Source organism: Sinohyriopsis cumingii, chromosome 18, assembly GCF_028554795.1.
Source record: "Sinohyriopsis cumingii isolate HCF-2022 chromosome 18, ASM2855479v2, whole genome shotgun sequence".
NCBI lineage: Eukaryota > Metazoa > Mollusca > Bivalvia > Unionida > Unionidae > Sinohyriopsis > Sinohyriopsis cumingii.
Genome location: NC_142978.1, coordinates 57113056 through 57134235, shown reverse-complemented (window position 1 = coordinate 57134235; position 21180 = coordinate 57113056). Strand labels below are relative to the sequence as shown.

The following is a 21180-nucleotide window of genomic DNA, read 5'->3' as shown; positions in this document are numbered from 1 at the left end:
CACCAGGACTTGAATATTTTGAAGACTTGAATGATGAGAAAAGGCATAATACAATATATGGAGAACCTTTTTGATCGAATTTGTCATTGCATTAATGGTTACATGTTAAGTTCATGGATTGGAATGGATTATACTGCCCTCTTCTAACTTGCAATGGTAGAATATGTATGACAGAGAACTTTGAGAGTGTGTTTTTAGAAGAAGAAAAAAAACAATGGTTAGTGTTTATTTCTATCATAACTTTTTTCTTTCTGTATCTTTCCAACTTGATGATCTGTTTACTTAATTTCATGCTTCATCTGCATGATTCTTGATACTTGATCATTTTGTCCTAATCAGTTATGTTTACAAGGAGCCATGGTTGCTGAATTGTTACTGTGCCAGACTTCGACTGAAACTGCAGGTTCACATCCTACCATCAGATTAACCTGGAATAGTGACCTGGTATGCCCTTGGGCAAGACACTTTAATTTAATCTAGTTGCCTTACCACAAAATTGACTTGTGTATCCAGTGCAGTTAACAATTAATCAGTTACATTGGTTTATGCATTTGTTTTTTCAGCTACACCACCAACAACAACTCCTACAGGTAAGTGGTTCTTTTGTTTAAAGAAATAACAAGCAAAACAGATGTCCATTAAAAAAATTTTTACACTCAATTTAAGTCACTTTTAATTTGTTTAGTACAATGCAGTTTTGTGACATCAGCTGTACTATGTTATCAAAATTACATCTGAATAGTTTCTGATATAAAATATTTGTAGGTGTTTGGCACGTTATTTATGTGATTAATAATGACAGAATAATGAGTGTATGGTTTCCTGTGTGCAAACATTGCTGGAGTGCTCAGGAAAGAATTTTTAAGCCATCAGGTTCATATTCTTCATTTGTCTTCTAGCAAATGTTTGAATATTGCAAAATATGCATGAGCTGTATACTATTGCGATAGCAGTTAGGTTATCTGGACACTGGTCATTAAAGTGTGATCATTTTAATGACATATCTCCCATATACACAATCATTTTATCTGTTCAAATCCATGTCCCTCTAAAGGTCCAGGTAATCTTTGTTTTACTGATTACATCAGAGAATACAATGCTTTGTCACTTGAAATCAGCCTGTTATTATGCCATGTTGTGATATATGTGACAGTATCATATAATCAGTTGGTCTTAATAATCATCTAATCCATATTTATTAAGTTACGAAAGAAGGCAAATTATGAAATTTTTTGTTAAGATATGCTGGTGATATTGAAGCCTCATGTTTGAAAATAAGATATAGTTTAGACATGAAACTGAAACAAATCATTTTCATTTTTATATGTTATTTATTCGCATAAATTAAAGTAGGTGTCAATTTTCAGCATAAATTAAAAACAGCTTATATACTTTTCACATTCATTTGCAATTGTTACAAGATACATTTCAGGTTGAATTATTCAGTTACTTGATCAACTAATGAGTATGCTGCAAATGAAAATATTTAACAAGTACAACATTTTGGCAAATTCAGCAGGAAACTGAGTTTTGGAAAAACATTTTACATGTTAATTTGTGTGATGAGATCATACTAGTAATATATGTGTGTGTGTGCTGATTGCACAGGGTTTATTCTAGAACATGCTATTTTGGCATTCATGCTAATATATATGTGCAGAACATGGTTGTAATATACACGTGTGTGTTGATTACATAGGGTCTTTTCTAGAATATGCTATTGTGCCATCTATGATTGATTTAGAAGGGAGTTGTCTCCCAGATTTTTAGCTGTAGAATAGACCCTTTCACAAGTATTATTCAGAGGTATTCAATACCCTTTTATGCATGATAAGTCCTTTGAAGTTGTTGTCATCTAAAATGAGACAAAAGCTTTAAACCATTGCATATAAAATTAATTGTTTAAATCTGTGATTTGTTCATAATTGATGTGAAAAGTATGCTGACTTAATGTTACTTAAATAAAGTGATTTACAGTTGTGAACTGTTTCCTTTACTTCAGGCACAACAACTCCACGAATCCCATGTAAGTATTTTCTCAACTATAGTTTATTCTATGCAGCTATGTTAATGATTCTTGGTCTTTTAAAAAAAATATTGGAATTTGTCATATCGTAAAAGAAAAAGTTACTGTCGGTCAGTTAGTTTGAAAATCAAATTAACCCATTCTGATCAAATTATTACTTTTAAGAATATGGAATATAAAGGTGTCAGATTATTTCTTATGTCATGTTTTAAGTAGTACTGTGCACTAGGATACATTTTAACTGGCTAGAAAACTTTTCAGTTAGACCACTATGGCTTCAGAATCTCTGTAGGTACTTGGAAGAATGACGATGACTGTGCCTCATTTTCTTCACCTAAGTGACTTTGTAAGAGCGTTGAAGGAGGTCATTGTGCCTCATTTTCCTGACATCATTGACTTTGTAGGAGCACTGAAGGAGGTTATTGTGCTTTATTTTCCTCATCTCAGTGACTTTGTAGAAGCACTGAAGGAGGAGGCCATTGTGTCTCATTTTCCTCACCTCATTGACTTTGTAGGAGCAGTGAAGGAGACCAGTGTTCCTCATTATACTCACCTGAATGACTTTTTAGGATGACACTTCATCTGAATGTCTAGGATGTAGTTGGATTAAAATTGAGATTTCCAACATAACAGATTTTAAATGGAGATATCTGACATAATGGAGATTAAATAGAGATATCTGACATAATGGAGATTAAATAGAGATATCTGACATAATGGAGATTAAATGGAGATATCTGACATAATGGAGATTAAATAGAGATATCTGACATAATGGAGATTAAATAGAGATATCTGACATAATGGAGATTAAATGGAGATATCTGACATAATGGGGATTAAATGGAGATATCTGACATAATGGAGAATAAATGGAGATGTCAATCGTAATAGACATTAAACGAAGATATCAAATATAATGGAGATTTGGCAGACACTTATACAAGGTCATGTTCTGCTGACCTTTGAGATCACCAATCTATATACCGCTTTCACATCGAAAAAAGTGGTGCACATTATTTGGAATATATTGTTGCTGATGACATCTCTTCCTAATAATAATTGCAATGCTGTATCTGGTATATGAGTCAAAATAGGTGGATTGGGAATTCCAAAGGTCAACAGAACATCCATCTTTAGTAATGTTTGTCAGATCTACATATTATTACTAGATCTGGATTTTCATCCGCTTGATCCAGGATGTCAGCTTCAATCAGTAACGAGGGATTGAACTTCTCTGGCATGAATTTTACACAATGCGTTGATTATAATTTACGTTTAAATGCTAGTGTTGATCCCAAACCATCTGTTTTGTTTGCCAAATCTTGTTTTTATGGAATTTCACTGAATAGTCTCCAATGGTGATAGAGAAAAAGAAAGAGCAATAATGCGATCCCATCAGAGCAAAATTCAAAGGTAGATAATCAGTAGGAGAAATGAGACAAAATATATTTGCCCTAGGTAGATAGAACCTCATTGTCAAAATATATTTGCCCTAGGCAGATAGCACCTCAGTGTCAAAATATATTTGCCCTAGGCAGATAGCACCTCATTGTCAAAATATATTTGCCCTAGGCAGATAGCACCTCATTGTCAAAATATATTTTCCCTTGGTAGATAGCACCTCATTGTAAAAACAATGTGTTATGAATTATCATGTGGTCAGATATAATGATGTCGAAAGTATGTGTAACATAATTGGACAGAACTTGAAAAAAATCTGTTTGCTTGTCCTGATTAGAAATTCACTGAATGGGATGGGCATATTCATCTTAAAGAATAAACATTAGTCACATATCATTTTTTAAATCCTGATGTTTAGTAGCAACTTGCAGTTAAAAATTTTCAAGATTGAATTTTATAAATGTATGAAGTGAGAGCAATATTTACCTCTGTTTCTGTTATTTAGAAGCAAATTGAATAGTAATTGCTTTCAGAGTCCAAATTTTGTTTAAGAAAATAATCCCGCATTGGCCAGGAACCTCTTAATTTCAATTGAATGGTTTTGGAATTGACTGACAATCTTTACACTATTTTTCATCCTTGAATTCTTTTTGCAGTTTGCAATGAAACAATGATCAACAGGACCACATATGAAAACTTATCCATTGCTGTCAATGCATCTGGTTTTGAATCTGTAAATGGAAGTAATGCATGGAAAGGAACCTCTCCTTCTGGGCTTACGATGTTACCAGATGAGAAGAAAGGAGAAATAATAATTGATTTTAAAGCTGTGCCAGGAAATGTTATTGTGACACAGATTAAATTAACTGTGCAAAATATTAAAAAAATTGAAGTGACGACAACCTTCACAAAGGTATAACTAAATTCTTTTAATGTTTCTGATATATATTTTCCATGACAACAGTATGTTTAGTTTGTTCGATTTAAGTGTAAATGAAATTATTGTAGAAAATAATTAATTTTTACATACAGCCAAGATGTTATGACCTTGAAAATCTTTGCATTTGAGAGGTTATTTTAAACATAATATGGTGTTAAAATAGTTAAATGTAAACATAAACATCTGCATCACATTAGGTTGCATTTTTTGTTGAGCATAATAATGCTTATGGCAGCTACTGGAGAATTGTAATAAGTTTGCAGAGGTATCTGCATGATCGTTGAATGCACTTGGGTTATGTAAAGTATTAAGTAATGAAGCTTTTACAGTTTTGTGCAATTAGAGAAGATTATACAGTGCAAGTAAGTAGAATGGGCTATTTATCAATCAACAAACTTTTGAAAACATATTATTTGTGATCCATATCTGTTTAACATGTCCTGTTTTTTTTTTATAGATAATTACTATAGTCAACACCAAGAAGGAGACATTTATTACTGTGGAATATCCTGAAGGCAGCATCACTGAGTTAATCTTTCTGATCTTTGAAAGTGATCAGAATTCATCAAAATTAGCAGTTATCAGTGGACTTCAGATCTTGACATGTTTTGAGCCAGGTAAGGATGAGAAAGAGTTATTGAAATGTATTCTGTTTGAAGATAAGAATGCTTTATCACATATATACATATTTTCATATATGTTTTGGAATGGGTAATTAATTTCTTAATGAAGTCATTTTGTATACAAAATATTTTTCAAATATCTTGCAGTCAAAAGTTCAACAACAGCATCGTCTACTGTTAGTGCAACAACAATAGTGACATCACCTACAACAACAACGATTCCCACAATCACTACAACTAAGGTATTGTCCATTATAGGTCTTTCTCAATCTTCCTGTTCATGTTTCTTTAAGTTGGAAAAACATTGTATAAGTATTATTGCCTTTTATTCCAGAGAAGGGTAAAACTATAAACTAGCTCTTTATGCAATATGGTTTAGTCAGTTGTTTTTTGCTGTGCATGACTCAGATAAATTCCTAGAATTCAATCAATTTTAAATATTATGTTCAGCAATTTAGACAGTGCTAAGTAATCATTATGTGTTTTAATCCCACTAAAATTTCAAGTTTTTATGTGGAGGTTGGAATTATGTGGATCAGAACTTCTTTCCAAAAAGACTAACTCAGGATTTGAGCTTGTTGCCAAGGGTGACTACCTCATCAAATATAAGTTTGCATAGCAGGCCCTGCTAATTTGCCAAGCCAGTAACTTCATCTGTACATTTTTCTTTTGGCAGTTAACATGTCAAAGTGATATGTTTCCCTGTCGTGATGGATTGAAATGTGCCAGGTATTGTGATAAGAAGCTGGAATGTCCTTTTGGTGAAGATGAGATAGATTGCACAACAAGTAAGATTTTGTCAAATGAAATAGAACTATGGTATAAACTTTACAGTTTTAGAAATCTAGTGAAGTTTGTCATTATTATTGATACAGGTTCTGGCAGATTAAAGTGTAATGGTACAAAATTATATACAGGGCAAGCAGTCATGCTCATATCATTGACCTAGAACCAAAATGTTAATTTAGTAAATACCAAATACCACCAGTGATAACTTGGCACCTTTGGTATAAGAATTCATAATCATTTGATTTAATTGGAGAGTCTTTTTTTCAATCTTAAATGAGTGATGAGTATTTATTGGAAATCTAAAAGGTCTTCACATGACCACTTTGTTGCTTAAAGATCACAATGAAGTCAACATGTTCGATACAACTTTTAATTTCAGAGGCACCAACTACTACGGCAACAACTACTGTGACACACACCACAAGAGCAAGTAGGTTAAATGTGTGTATGCAAAAGTATGTATGTATGTGTGTGTATGTATGTATGTATGTGTGTTTGTGTATGTATGTATGTATGTGTGTGTGTGTGTATGTATGTGTGTATGTATGTATGCATGTATGAATGTATGTATGCTAGCATGTGTGCATGTGTGTGTGTGTGTATGTATGTATGTATGTATGTATGTATGTGACATGAAAACAAATCCCTTCATGCACTGTCATTGCAAAATGTGCCAGTCATGTACTGGCTTTGAAAATTGTCAGTCATACATTGACATTGCATTCTCTGCGAGTTGTGCATTGGCATTGAAAACTGCCAGCCATGAATAGGCACTGCTAACTGCCAGTCATGTATTGGCATTGCAAACTGCCATTCATGCATTGGCATTCCAGTCAGGCACTGGCTTGGCATTCTAGTCATGAATTGGTTTAGCAAATTGAAGAACAAAACTAATCAAGAACAAGTATATGTAAAAAGATGCTTCTTTTAAATACAAATGGAACCTGTCTGTAAGAAAGAATTGCAGATTTATAGTAGAATTCTTAGTTGTCAGTTTATAAATTGAATGTTGTATATGTTTTTAACAAATAAATAAAGTCATATATATATATATATATATATATATAATAGGAAACCAAATTTACATATTATTTATAGGGGAACATAGAAAACCACATGAAACTAAAACCCCTCAAAAAAATAATGTCGTGAAAGGTTTCTGTTTCAAGAGGTTTGATTGCATTTTGTAGTACACTTTTTGTAATCAGTCGTGCTGTTTAAAAAACAATGACAATTTAAGAAAACAATGACACTTTTATTATGATTTTTATTATTATTATTATAATCCTCATTACTTTCATCTCAATATACCAAATTGCAGTTACAACAACAAAGCCCATCTGTAGTGGATTTCAGTGTGTGGATTCCAGGGAATGTATTCCGACAGAATATAAATGTGATAAGAAACGTGATTGTGAGGATTTCTCAGATGAAAAAGATTGTAAATGTAAGTTCATATCTGCCACTGAATCATTTTCTGTTTCTATCTGTCTTTCTGATTATCATACCTTATTTGTTGGTCTCTCCATATATGTGTGTGTGTGTGTGTGTCAATGTTTGTCAATATTAGTGTTCTTTATTGCTCTGCCAAAGACCTTGCCTTCTTGAAAGGCTGATAAATAACATGGCATATGAGTTGCTAATAAGTTACAATCACCTTTGAATAGAAAAATAGAATTTAACATTTATGATATGTTGCACTGTGTTTCTTATATTGTCTTAATTTCTATCTAATTTACAAATCTCTGTACAAAGGTGTTAGTCGGCATGAAACTGTTACATGCCTTAGACCATATGTCTGAACTTAAAATAGTGTACACATTTTACAATTTTTGAATTACAGTGAGTTCTGTTTCTTAGAATAAATGATCATTTGTGTAATACTTTGTCGGCTGTATGTTGGGTTAATCCTTTATTTAGTATTCATTTGTTTGTTTTTTTCACAATAGTTTTGGGTTACATTAGTTTGCTTCACGAATCATGTACTAGCAAATTAAATACTAATGTTTTTTGCAAGATTAATTAATGATGAATTTATTTTTGTCTCCTTCGTTTGAAGGCCCTGGGATGCAGTTCAGTTTGTAACTTTTTGTTATTCATCTGACTTTGGAACTGATACTGCACCAAAACTCTTTGTCAGTAATAAAGTCTGAACCATTTTTTTCTCAAAAAGATTGTGTCTTCCTACAAAAGTCTTTCATATTATTAGTTTGGACATCCTTCTCTACATTTTTCACACTTGTTACATCTTAGTTGTGAGAAATATTTACTAGTTTGAAATCAATGTCTCCTCTTAAAATAATCTTTCTTTCATTTTTAGTTTGTCATTTTTGACAGTATTGTATGCTTTGAGATTCAACGTGTGACTGTTATATTTATTTTGTACTGTTAGAATTATAGTTTTTATATTATTAATTTGAAGTTAAAATCAGCTGACAATGTCTTCACATCTATTTTTGGTCTTTAGTTACTAATTAAGTGATACAAAGCAAGCTTATCCTTTAAATAGCTTTAATTAATTCTTAATATATTATTCAAGAAAGCAAAGACTATAAGAGCATAAACAAATATTTACAACTTTGGTAGAGAACTTTTCCCATTGCTGTTCATAATCTATTTTCGATCAGAGACTGCTATTTGCACCTGATAAATCTTCTTGAGCCCTGGCACTTGCCAATGTGAAGGAGATAAATGCAATAATTATCTTTATCATATTCAGTATTTTTCAAGTCATGGAAAGCCTTCTTTAGGCACTTCACCTGTACCTATTTATTACATTAATTACCTCATTATTATCTTCTTGATTTACCTCCTGTTTACTTCTAAAGACTATATTTTGGCTATGCTCGGAACATGAACATATTTCAGCTGGATCATTGGATAATTTAGTCACATGGTTGTCATGCTATATTGCTGTCCCAGATTGGTTTTGAAAAAGTATAACCAGGTCTTGCCTTTGGTTGCAAACGCTTGACAAGTTTATGAATAGGCGAATATCCAAAGACACAACCACACTGCAGTTCTTCAGTGAGAGAAACACAATTTGAATGTTTTGTTAATAGAAAGCTATATATCTCAACTCATAGACTTTTTCGCAAGTTGACACTCACAGCAAACATTGAATTGTTAGCAATTGTTGAATTGCAAGCAAATACTAGCTGTACTGAACACAGTCACTAAGGTTGTTAGACTTGTATTAGAAAACACTAACCTTACTGTAAACAGTCTGCAGGGGATTGTTGATTTTGTGCAGGCTACCACAAATCTTTCAGTAAATAGTGCACATGGGATTCATAGACTTACACTAGGAAACACTAGACTTATTGAACACTGGCCACATGGCAGTGTTCGACTTGTGCTAGCATACACTAGCCTTACTAAATATATTTCACTTGTGCAAAATAATACTAGCTGTACTGAACACAATAAACATGGGATTCATAGATGTGTGCTAGCAAACACATGCCTTACTGAAGACAGTCCACCTGAAATTGCTGGGCATGTGCATGCTAAGTCTAGCCTTACTGAATACAGCCCTCATGGGATTGTTAGACTTGTGCGAGCAAATAATAATCTTGCTTAAAACATACTACATATGATTGTTGACCTTGTGCCAGCTACCACTAGCATTACTGAAAACAGTCCACATGGGATTGTTGGCCTGGTGCAGGCTAATACTGACTTAGTGAAGAATTTTTAGACATGTCAAACAAACATTAGCTGTACTGTACACAGCCCAACTTTTATAGGACTCCATCTTGGTATTGGGAATCCTCTTTAATTGACACTTATGAAATTATGTTTAATGACTGAATTCATAAACTGACCATTTGGTTTTGAAAGGGTAGGTACTAAATATTTTTTATGAAACGAAGATAGCTAAGTTGGTAGGGTGTTGGACTTTAAGTCAAAAGCACACACACACACACACACACACACACACACACACATATATATATATATATATATATATATATATATATATATATATATATATATATATATATACACCATTCAACTGGATAAAAATATCACTTTTAATTTCATAATGTTTAAATTTTGATATTTTCTTAAAACTATATACAGTTTTTATAGAATTGGATTTTTTAAATGACACATATCTAGATGTAGTAGTATCACTTGGCTGTAGTGGCATGCTAATTAGTTCTTTTGTTTTCAGCCTTATTGATTATAGGCTGGTAGAGTTAGTCTGACATGTATCTGTTAATGCAACTTTGTTATTGCTACTCTCAAAAACTACATGAAGGATTGCTATGAAATTGTACTAACACATTCATTGCCTGACCTAGATAGTCCTAACTGAAAATGGTCATATTGGAAATTTAGTACGAACAACATAGTAGCTTTCCTGAAAATCTTTTTATTGCTTCTCCTTCTGAATGGTCTAATCGACATAGGGTTCCACTAAAAGACTTTCTTATGACTTTATTATAATGCCCAGTTGGTCCTAAGTAAAAATGATGCTGGCTTCATTTCCAGTATGGCTACCAATTTAACCATTTTTAAAATCTTGAAGTGCTATTTCTGAATGAAATAATCATTAACACACCTTTTTCATCAGAAGACTTCTTGTAATGTTTAATTGTAAATGAGAATGATGCTAATCTCATCTATTATATACTGATACATTGGTTATCTTTTTATTGCTACTGAATGAATGATCATAGCAAAATGGAGCATTTCATTACAATACTGCTTCTGAGTCCTTGTTAATCTTAAGGAAAATGTTGCCAATCTGATGTCTATTGACTTTCAAAGTGGCCATCTTAAAAGTCTTGTTATCAATACTCCCGAATAGGTGGTCGTCAAATAACTGGAAAGTAAATAAGATTATATCTTTTAGCATGGCTAGTGCATTGTGTACCTCCATTTCTTTGTCCATTCAAAACTGTATTTGTCTCCAGGCATTTGGAGAGGGGACATTGTTCCATGCCCCTATGATCCGAAGTGCATCACTATCCAGACAGCTAATCAGATTATGTTGAGGAGCAGCTTGCCAAGCTGACAGTCTGGTCTTGCTTTGTTGAAATCTGTTATTATGGGGACTCCACTTTTTAAACATCATTAATAAAGGAATTTGTTTTAGAAGAACAAATGTGAAATTGTGTTAATCAGATTTTGTTGAAGAGAAGAAAATATATGACCATGAACAGTAGTGATGTCAATATTATTGAAGATAGGTATTGTATACTGTGTTGAAAATGTCTTTTAAAATAGAAGCATGTTATACTGTTTTGAACTTCTACCATTGTATTAAAATTGCTTGATGACATTGCAACACTGTATTCTACATTTTGCTTGATGAAATTGCAACACTGTATTCTACATTTTGCTTGATGAAATTGCAACACTGTATTCTACATTTTGCTTGATGAAATTACAATACTGTATTCTACATTTTGCTTGATGAAATTGCAATACTGTATTCTACATTTTGCTTGATGAAATTGTAACACTGTATTCTACATTTTGCTTTATCTTCTGATGCATATTTCCATGCTGGACAGTGGTGGCTTAATTTTAGTCCATCAGCTGGTGAATTAGTTAAAACTTTATTCCATATGGTAAACAGCAATATACATGTTAAGTTGGTATTAGGGAGATGTGACAAGCTGTGAAGCATAGTATAAGTGATTATGCAAATAAAATCTTCAATTTACATTAGTTGATGCCTGATCTTTTTCATCAGATAGTTTGATAGTGCTATCCTTGATTAAATGTCCTATTTCTCACCAAATTGCAGCTACAACAGAACGATTCACAACTCCAACATTATCATGTGAGTATTTTTCTTTACATGGAAATATTATCATTACTTTTCATTAATCCATCTAGAGAGTTCATTACTCCATCTAAAGATTTCAATTTTAAACATATGCAGTATCATGTCATAACATGTATGCATGCAATGGCCAATGTATCCACTCCAATTTTCAATCATACAACAGAACTTTATTTTCACCAATAAATACAACATAAACCTCTGGTAATGGATAGAGAGAGGACATTTACTTAAAACAAGGTGAAGGAGAGGTATGTTTTATTGAGTTTGTGAAACACTTCAGTTTTTCACCCACCAGATAAATAGATCTGTTATTCACTCAGAGTGAGCAAATTATTCATTTGATGGTCAGAAGTATTGGTTTGCAATATTGTGTAACAGATTCAAATAGCATATGTATTACTATTACTAGACATTCAGGCAGTTTGGTAAGTGCCTCCTACACCACTGTTTTACCAATGAAAGTTTACTCGAATATATCTCCACAAGTCTTAGTTGTGTATTCTTTGAAGTAATAAATCAATTTGACACAAGATTATCAATATACTAAATCAGTCTGATGCAATTCTTGTTTTTATTTAATGACCCTAATATGTAATTATAATCACAGATGTCACAGTCACTTACATTTGCAAGTGTACAAGTGTTACTAAAGCAAGTTATTCTTGGTGAGCCATGCTAGTTGTCTTAAGTAAGTTACTGATGTTGAAACAGAACCTTTCTTGTTCATAGAGGTGAAGGAGGTAGAAAATTCCCAAAGAGAATGCAAACTAATGTACATGTTATTTGTTTTAGGGTCATTTTTTGTATGTATATAAACACTATTCTCATTATCAATTGGTTGCTAACTAAATTACTGTTATTTTTCTAGCTAATCAATACAGTTGTCAAAAATTCATATTGTTTTTAGATTCTCGCTTCGACTTAGGCATGTATGAACTGGTTTCTTTATTCACAAATTCATTTTATTCATTTCAGCAACAACACTAACAGGTATGTCTTTGAAACTTTATGACTTTCATTAGATTTCAAGTACTGATTATTTTTATTCCCTGAGAAAAACGTTTAGCTATCAACAATCCTTTGTATGATTTTAAGATTTTTTTCTGTCAATTACTATATTTACACCTAGCTTTGTTGTAGAAAAAAACAGAATTCTCCATTCTCTCAAAGATGATTAGTCTTCAGAAGAAAAAAAAGAAACACGTTGCCAACTAGTTACTTTCATAGGATACCATCATTCAGAACTGTAAAAGAACTAGATTGTTTCAAATTGACATTTTTAAAAGACAACATTTGTTATCATCAGCTGTTGCATGAATGAAAATTATTAAATGTCAGGTAGCATTTTATCAAGATTTTGTTTTGCAAATAAATCAATATATAAATATGATTGGTACTATGTTATGACTAAGCAACATAGTAAGCAAAAAACATCTTTAGTAAAATTAAAGAAATAATTAACTTCTTTAAGTTGTAAAATGAAAATTTAAGAGTATAGTAAATTAAATCCAAAATAAATAATCCTAAACTTTCTCTCCCAAAGCCTCAAGAGTGGAGTGTTCTAAATTAATTCCGTGTTTTGAATATGATGATCTGCCAATAGACTTGAATGTGCTGAAATGCCAACAGCCTTGCTCTATCACAGTGATGGAATTCAAAATGAATTTACAATAATTTCAAAATAGTATTGTAGTTAAGTCATAAGAGTACTTTGCAATTCTAATAAATAAGTAAATAATTCATCTAAAACACAGTAACAAATAATTATGCAGACTGAACATAAAATAAGAATAGGAAAAAAGAATAATTGGTTTCTCCTTCCATATATACTTCTCCACAATTTTATTAAGACTCAATGTTGCAGATATGTCATGTCCAGCAGTGCACATCCCCTCATATGCTGAAAAAGGGCATTAAACCCAACAAAAGTAACTTTAGGAATTTAGAAAAGATACATCATATATGTATATGTATGTGTATATGTGTATATATATATATATATATATATATATATATATATATATATATATATATGTTACATATGAGATTCTCTTATGGGATTATTTGCTGTGTTATTCGGCAACTGACAGTTTATAACACTATATATTCAGAAGCAGACATGATTTTTCACTGTTTTAAAGCAGAATTCCACTTTTCTCCTGACTTGAGTCTGATTTTTCATGATATAGTCTGTTTTTTTTAATCATCTACAATCTGGTTTTCTAAAAATGGTATGTTCTGTCCCATTTCACAACAACCCTTGTAACATATTTGTTCTATAAATTAGTTAGCCTACAACTCTCGTAAAGAGTATTCTGATTGGTCAAAAGTTTAAATTCATCCAAGGAAACTTTGTGTAATGGAAACTGATGGGAATGGAAAGAAGAAGAGTGTTTGCAAAAAAATGACATCCCAAGTTGTTGAGAGAGACCATGACACGAGAAGTTTAGATAAAGGTTTATAAAACGTATGGAAATGGGAATGGCTGAAGCAAAAAGTCGACAGAAATTTAGTTGGTCAGTTTATAAGAAAACTGAAAGCTAGAGTACTAGCATTTTGTGAACTCTGCTCTACATTAATCATGGTTGGAAGAGTTAGGAACGGCACCTACAAAATAAGTTGCACACAGAAAATTGAAGTTCAGAAGGCATCTGTAAAAAATGCAATTAATTACTGTATGAAGAAAGATTTCTTGCATGAGAGAACAGATGTAGCTCTCTGTCACAATATGCACACTTCATGTCACCAATACAAGCACCAGCCTGAAAGGAAAAAGGCTCTCATTGAGAAGGAAAAGAAATGATTGCACATTGATCCCAGAAAGTCAGTCAAAAAGGAAGGCTTAACATATCTTTGCCAAAGCCCCACAAAGAGCTCAACTGGAATATCAACAAGCTGTGTCCATTGGAGAATAAGACCATTGAATGTATGGGATTATTTGTATATAGTTGATGTACTTGGGTTTTTATTTTACAGATTTGTTATGATAAAAGAGAAGTTTAATCTGTTTGCTGCAAACATTGAGACATTTTTGTGACTTAATTAGGATGTGAACACTGACATGCACATGAAATAACTTAAGCACCAATAGTATTGGAGAACACATTCATGTGACAATAATTATTGTGAAATTATTCAAGTCAAGTTGAAACATTTTGGTAAGTTTGTTAGTTCTTCAAATGATTATTTTGTTATATATTATGATTATAATTGCACCAGGAGTAGCTTTTTATGATTGTAAAATGCATTTTTGGTCAGAGGCCTTTGGCCCCCTGGCCTCACCCCCAGACTTGGGGCACTGCCCCTCGAGAGCCCATTGAGGGAGGACCCACAAATCCCCCTTTCAGATTTTCAGTGTTTTTGTGGAATACCAAAATCATGTCTGCAGTAGAAACAACATTAAACTCCTAAAGAACCTGACTTTTTTCATAGCAAAGTTTTATGTAAAGAGATGTCTAAAATAAGTAGACTTTATATGTGTAGTTATCTTTCTTTGTTGGTGCTTTATTTACTCTGCTATGTTAAAACCATTGATTGATACAGTGATCTGGTCAGGTCAAGTTTAGTTTCAATTTTATTTTGTAAAATTGACATTTGATCTTTTTTCCTTTGATTTCAGTGTAGTGGGATTTACTTTTGTGGGGATTTTTATTTCATTGTAATGGGATTTGCATTTGTGGGATTTTGATTTCAGTGTAGTGGGATTTGCATTTGTGGGGATTTTGATTTAAGAATGGAAATATAACATGTTGTCAAGGGTAGTTTGGTTTTAGAAAAAGAAATATAATATGGTTTATATGGATTTTTTTTAGAAGAACATTAAAATATAACATATCAAGGGTATTTTGGTTGTAGAATAAAATAAACTATATTTAATTGTGGTAGGATTTTGATTTTATAATGCATAAATATATTTCAAGAGAGGTTTAGTTTTATATAATGCAGTTTCACCGGAACTTGGATTTAGAACAGAATATAATCTGATAATATGGTTAAGGGAGAGTTGGTTTTAAAGCAGAAATATAAGATGGATTTTGGTTTTATGACAGAAGCATAATAGGGTTACAACAATAGATTTTCTTGCTAGATGAAGACACTTGAAGGTCATTTGGTTTCAGAACAGAGATATAAAGCACTTATATATATATATATATATATATATATATATATATATATATATATATATATATATATATATATATATATATATATAAGCATCTATCTCTTTCATTTTCTTTCTTAATTAACATACATTTAAGTATCTTGAACATTTTCCTCAAAATAATTTAAGTAAAATTCCAGTACTTGTAAAGTTGATCATGTGACTTGAATGCAAAGTCATCAACCTTCCAGTCAAAGATTAATATGTGACTCTTTCCATACTGTGCTTATAATTGTGATCTAGGTCAACAGGCAACTATGAAAAAAGAAGACACACCATGTGTTCTTAAAAGTTTTAAATCTTGTATCCCGATCTTGATGAATATTAATAAAAATAAAACAAAATCAGCCTCAACTACTTTACCAGTATTATACTGTCTAAATAAAAACTATAATAATAATAACTACCACAATAGGAACAACTACTACAGCACCAACGACAACATCTGCATCAACTACGACTACACAAGTACCAACAACTACTACAGCACCAACAACTACCACAGTACCAACGACTATCACATCACCAACGACAACAGCTGCACCTTCTACAGCTACACGAGTGCCAACAACTACTGCAGCTCCAACAACTACCACAATACGAACGACTACCACAACACCAACAACAACAGCTGCACCAACTACCACTACTGCAGCGCCAACAACAACTCTTGCCCCAACAACTACAGGTACTCATTTCTCTAAGTGTTATAGTTAAAGCTCATTAGGAAATAATGGTATGTTTTTATGCCTGGTTTGGTACGGACATTGCTATTTTAGAACCTGCTTATTTTAAGAGCTAGGTTTAATATTCATCCTTTTATAGCATGGCTAGTGTGGCCATCAAATGAATGCCTTTAACGTTATCAGGAGACCATTGGCTAAATTATTGTCTAACTTTTCAGCTTACAATTCTGTAATATTTGTTTTTTTTATAAATATTTTTGAATGGACTTAGCCTTGTACTTTTAATTTTATGCTGGCTTCTGCTGCCATCAATTCAGCTTTAATTTCAGCAACAACACCAATTGTTAAGTCTTTGTATATTCTTTTTCCTTTTCTTGTAGTGATAAAGTAGACTTGATTCTTTTGTATGTATTTTAAACATGTTATTATAATTCCATGACTGTAATTACTTGTAATTTGTGTTCGAAAAATTAAAAAATTCCGTACAGTTCAGGTGAGAATTCCTTGGGAATGTGAAAAATGAAACACAACACCCACTTGTTTCCCTTTGGAATCAAATCATTCAAAACTGTATTGTTTAATATTTTTGAAAACATTTGATTCGTAATATCAATTAGAAATGTTTCGATGATTTATATCTTGCAAAAATTGTTGATAAAATGTTTGCTATACAACAAAACCAGTCTATTTCTGAGCTTGATTGAATGACTTGTGGAACCTAAAAATGCCATTCTGGCAGTTTTACTTTGCATCTCTTTGACTTATTTCTTAGCCATTATGATGGCTGACAGTGTTCCAATAGTAAATACATTTTGGGTGTTTATATTGCAGCTTATGTTGAGTTTCAGATATCAGTGATTTGCCATTTACTTTTAAGCTCTTTGGGCTTGTTTAGTTTTTCGTTGTTTCAAAAGATTTTGATGGCTACTGACAAAATCTTATGGTAAATTTGAATTTGAAAAATCAATCATATGCAGGCAGTTTTGATTTTCTATTTTCAAGGCCTGTTTCAAAGTTTTGCTTTATTGGGGAAGTTTTCTTACCTGTGATTGACTGTTTAGCATTCATCTAATACTCTAACATGTGCTATGGCAATATACAAATTTAAAAGAGAAGACGAGGCTATGAATTGATGCTGTAAACAGTGTGTTTGTTACAAGGCATATCATAATGTGTTTCATTGCAGTGTGATATAATCATTACAGAAAATTAACTTGGAAAAAAGCAGAGATTGTGATATACTTGTATCAGGGAAATGTTTCAACATAAACATTTGTGGTAGATAAGTGCAACTTGGTCTTAAAGTTTGATTGCACATCTGGATGACCTAGCTTGTTCTTCATGTGCCAGATTTAGATACAGAAACATCTAAAACAGGTATTTGCCATAATTAGAAGTTAAATATATATACCTATTTTTTGTATGCTTTTATTTACTATGCTATCTTAAAACCATTCAATCTTACATTGCCTTGATCTGATAGAGTGTTGTTTGGGTTTTATTTTCTGAAATTAAGATTTGTGACCTTTCTGGTTTCTTTACATAATTCTGGGATATGTGTTTGCATATATTGTTTTAAAAAACAGATGCATAGTATGATTTTAAATGTGGTTTGATTTTGGAAAGGAAATATAATACAGTTTCTTTGGAATTTTTGTATTAGAACACAAAATTAAAATATAATTTTACAGGAAATTTTTATTTTAGAATAGAAATGTGATATGGTTTCCTTAGGGTATTGTGTTAAGATAGTAAAATGATAACAGTCTCCAGAGGATTTAGAAAACAAATATATAATAAAATTTTGTGGATGTTTTAATTTTGGAATAATACAGATTCAGGGCAAGTTTGAATTTAGAAAATAAATTTAACATAATACATTTTCAAGGACATTTTGGAAGAGAAATATAATATGGTTTCCAGAAAATTTTGATTTTAGAACAGAAGTATAATACAGGTATAAAAAACGGAGTTTGTTGCTAGAACAGAAATATAACACAGTTTCAAGGGACTTTTAAATTCAGAACAGAGACAGAAGATAGTTTTAAGGAGGGTTAGGGCTTAGGACAAACATATAAAACAGTTTGAAGTTGAGGGTTTAGATCAGAAACATAATATGGTTCCAGTGGATTTTGGTTTTCTGTGGTTTTATTATTGAGAGATTTCATTTGATGGGTATTTTGTCATTTGAACTTAATATAAAAGGAGTTACTATGGCAAAATGTACATAATTACCAAATTAAAACTTATTGTACAGATAGATATAAGCACACATTTAAAAAAAAACCTATATCTGCACTGAAAACTATAGTATACTTTGATTTTATTTGATGAAACCATTGTTTCAAATGATGACAAAATAGTCCTACTCATTACAATGCCAAACTCTTAATCACTAATTAGAGGGTACAATTTGAAGTAACAAATATGATTAATTAGTGCTATCTGACAGTCATTTGCACAAAAATGACATGATTTTTATGGATAAAAAATGTCACGCATAATACAAGCATTTATTGTTAATTTGTTACAAAACTTTGACATGACTTTTAACGTAAGTTGATTAAATAAATAAATTATGTAAAGATTTATTCATTCTTAAGGATAGATAATGTTTATGGCTACTGTGCGACTAATGTTGACATAATTTGCTTATAGAATAACTAGTATTGATATATCTGCAAATACAGCAATCAAAGAGTGAGGAACAAACTGTTGCATTAAAGATATTATGATATCTCTCAATTTTATTGAAAATAAATGTATATTGTAAGTCTGATAGTTTTACCTTTTGACTGAGAAGACATGTGATATTCAGAAATGGCTTAATATTGCACAAGTGTACAACTGTGTAGATAAATACGTTTTGAAGCTAATTATACCAAGGACACATAAAAAAGAAGTGTTTCTCCTTTTCAGTCATGTTATTGACGTACAGTAGACATTCTTATATTGATGTGTTTCTGTGACAGCCTAATCTTAAGATTGAGAGACTGTACTAAAACAAGGAAATTCATGAAATTATAATTTGTATAAATTTAAGTTTCTAATGAAGAATAGTTTTTTATATTTATTATGATAAATAAATTTACTACAAGCTGTTTTGGATTGCCTCCATGATTATTTGAACTGTTCATTTAATCTTTGCTTAATTAGTCTTTGGTGTATCAAATCATTTTACTGATTCAGCCAAATATATACATTTCTTAAATTGGATGATATTTCTGCAGAATTTCCAATGCACATTTTCGTCATGCTTTGCATGGTGAAATGCCAGTGGTAGAATTTAAGCCATTGTTCAAGCTTTCGTGCAGGTATAAGTCCTAACTGCTTTGTGATGTTATGTCATAAGATTTCATGTTATTTTCTGGGTTTTTTTTGTTTGTTTACAGAAATCACTAGTCAGAGTACAACTAGTACAAGTAGAACCACAACCACAACTCCATGTAACATCAGAGAAGGGATGAATAAGTATAGTCTTTTACCCTCTGAATGGATTGAAGTGCAGGGACAGCCCGACCTTCCCAATACTGATAAAGATAAACTTAGAATTGACGACAATGAGCCTTTCGTTATCTTTGATACCCATGCTATTGTGTTCAATCTAAGCAGGAATCAAAATGGACCAGTTTTTATTGAAATGATGAATATCACTGATAACACAAGTAACATATTTGCCATTGAAATACAGTATCTGAAAGCCGACGGTGTCTCTTACTCCAGCATCAAACAAAATGTAAGTACTTTATCTGAATATAAATTAAATGGAAAGACAAACTGTACATGTAAGTCAGAAAAGGGTGAAATTTCTAAATGTTGGAATGGTTCAACTGAGAATAAAGCTTAGGTTTTGAAAATATAACGTTGAAGTTTTAATCTATTAAGGTCAAATTGTGGAGTTTTTGCGTTTAATATTAATCTTGTAATATTGTGTCCTAGAACAGACTTTGAGGTTTATCTCTAGTTGTGTGTCCCAGAATAGGCCATGAGATTTATCTTGGATGTGCAAGGAATGCCTTTTAATCAATGCTTGCATGCAGAGATCAACTCAACAGTTTTTGAAGAGACTTTGACCATCCATGTCAAAGGACAAATACTTTCCAAATATGTTTGGAAGGCACATTGTATAATTATTATTCAGATGAAAAGACATTTCTGTTTTGGAACTATTAATCCTGATATTTGAAAATTTGAAACTTTTGAATTCTGGAAAATGTTGCATGTATTTGTTATGTTTTTTAAATGTTCAATTAAGTGTATTTCGAAATGAATTATTGAATACATATGAGCAATTTATATAGTCTCTATTCATAAATCCTTCACATGTCTGTCTGTTTACTTCTGTTAGCTAATGTTTTTTAATTTTTTCCTTTCTTTTTCCTAGTCAACAGAGAAAGTAAATGGTAATATATTTGCTGTGTATTTGAATGAATATGTCCAAAAGCTGATACTGTGGGCTGTGTCCTTTGATGACAGTTTCCCCATTAAGATAGATGTCTCCATTCATGGATGCTTTGAAGGTAAAAACATTATCTTACCAGTCATACATTGTCTTGTTATTCCTGCCTTCATGTATAGACATTACATCAGTCCTTATTTCACATTGACATCCAAATCCTACTAATCATTAGTTCACATTACACTCACAAGTACTGATATTTCAATCCTAGATACCTGTTAACTTCACATTATACTTACAACCACTGAGGTCGTGGGGCCCCAAGTGGCTGAGTGGTCTAAGTGC

At 31.8% G+C, this 21180-nt stretch overlaps 2 protein-coding genes across 2 annotated transcripts in view; both read left to right on the top strand.

Moving 5' to 3' along the window:
• The window catches only part of LOC149776720 (SCO-spondin-like), a 106012-nt gene extending 93387 nt beyond the window's left edge, over nucleotides 1-12625 (top strand). Inside the window, exons 34-43 of the mRNA XM_089941248.1 lie at nucleotides 564-590; nucleotides 2003-2026; nucleotides 4087-4343; nucleotides 4828-4987; nucleotides 5141-5235; nucleotides 5670-5781; nucleotides 6162-6212; nucleotides 7104-7229; nucleotides 11547-11582; nucleotides 12564-12625. Coding sequence (XP_089797374.1) covers nucleotides 564-590; nucleotides 2003-2026; nucleotides 4087-4343; nucleotides 4828-4987; nucleotides 5141-5235; nucleotides 5670-5781; nucleotides 6162-6212; nucleotides 7104-7229; nucleotides 11547-11582; nucleotides 12564-12610 — 935 coding nt within the window. The 3' untranslated portion in view covers nucleotides 12611-12625. The remainder of the gene's footprint in view (nucleotides 1-563; nucleotides 591-2002; nucleotides 2027-4086; nucleotides 4344-4827; nucleotides 4988-5140; nucleotides 5236-5669; nucleotides 5782-6161; nucleotides 6213-7103; nucleotides 7230-11546; nucleotides 11583-12563) is intronic.
• A 3532-nt stretch (nucleotides 12626-16157) lies between these two features.
• The window catches only part of LOC149776719 (uncharacterized), a 78292-nt gene continuing 73269 nt past the window's right edge, over nucleotides 16158-21180 (top strand). Inside the window, exons 1-3 of the mRNA XM_089941247.1 lie at nucleotides 16158-16438; nucleotides 19829-20172; nucleotides 20821-20956. Of these exons, the coding sequence (XP_089797373.1) occupies nucleotides 19900-20172; nucleotides 20821-20956 (409 nt within the window). The 5' untranslated portion in view covers nucleotides 16158-16438; nucleotides 19829-19899. The remainder of the gene's footprint in view (nucleotides 16439-19828; nucleotides 20173-20820; nucleotides 20957-21180) is intronic.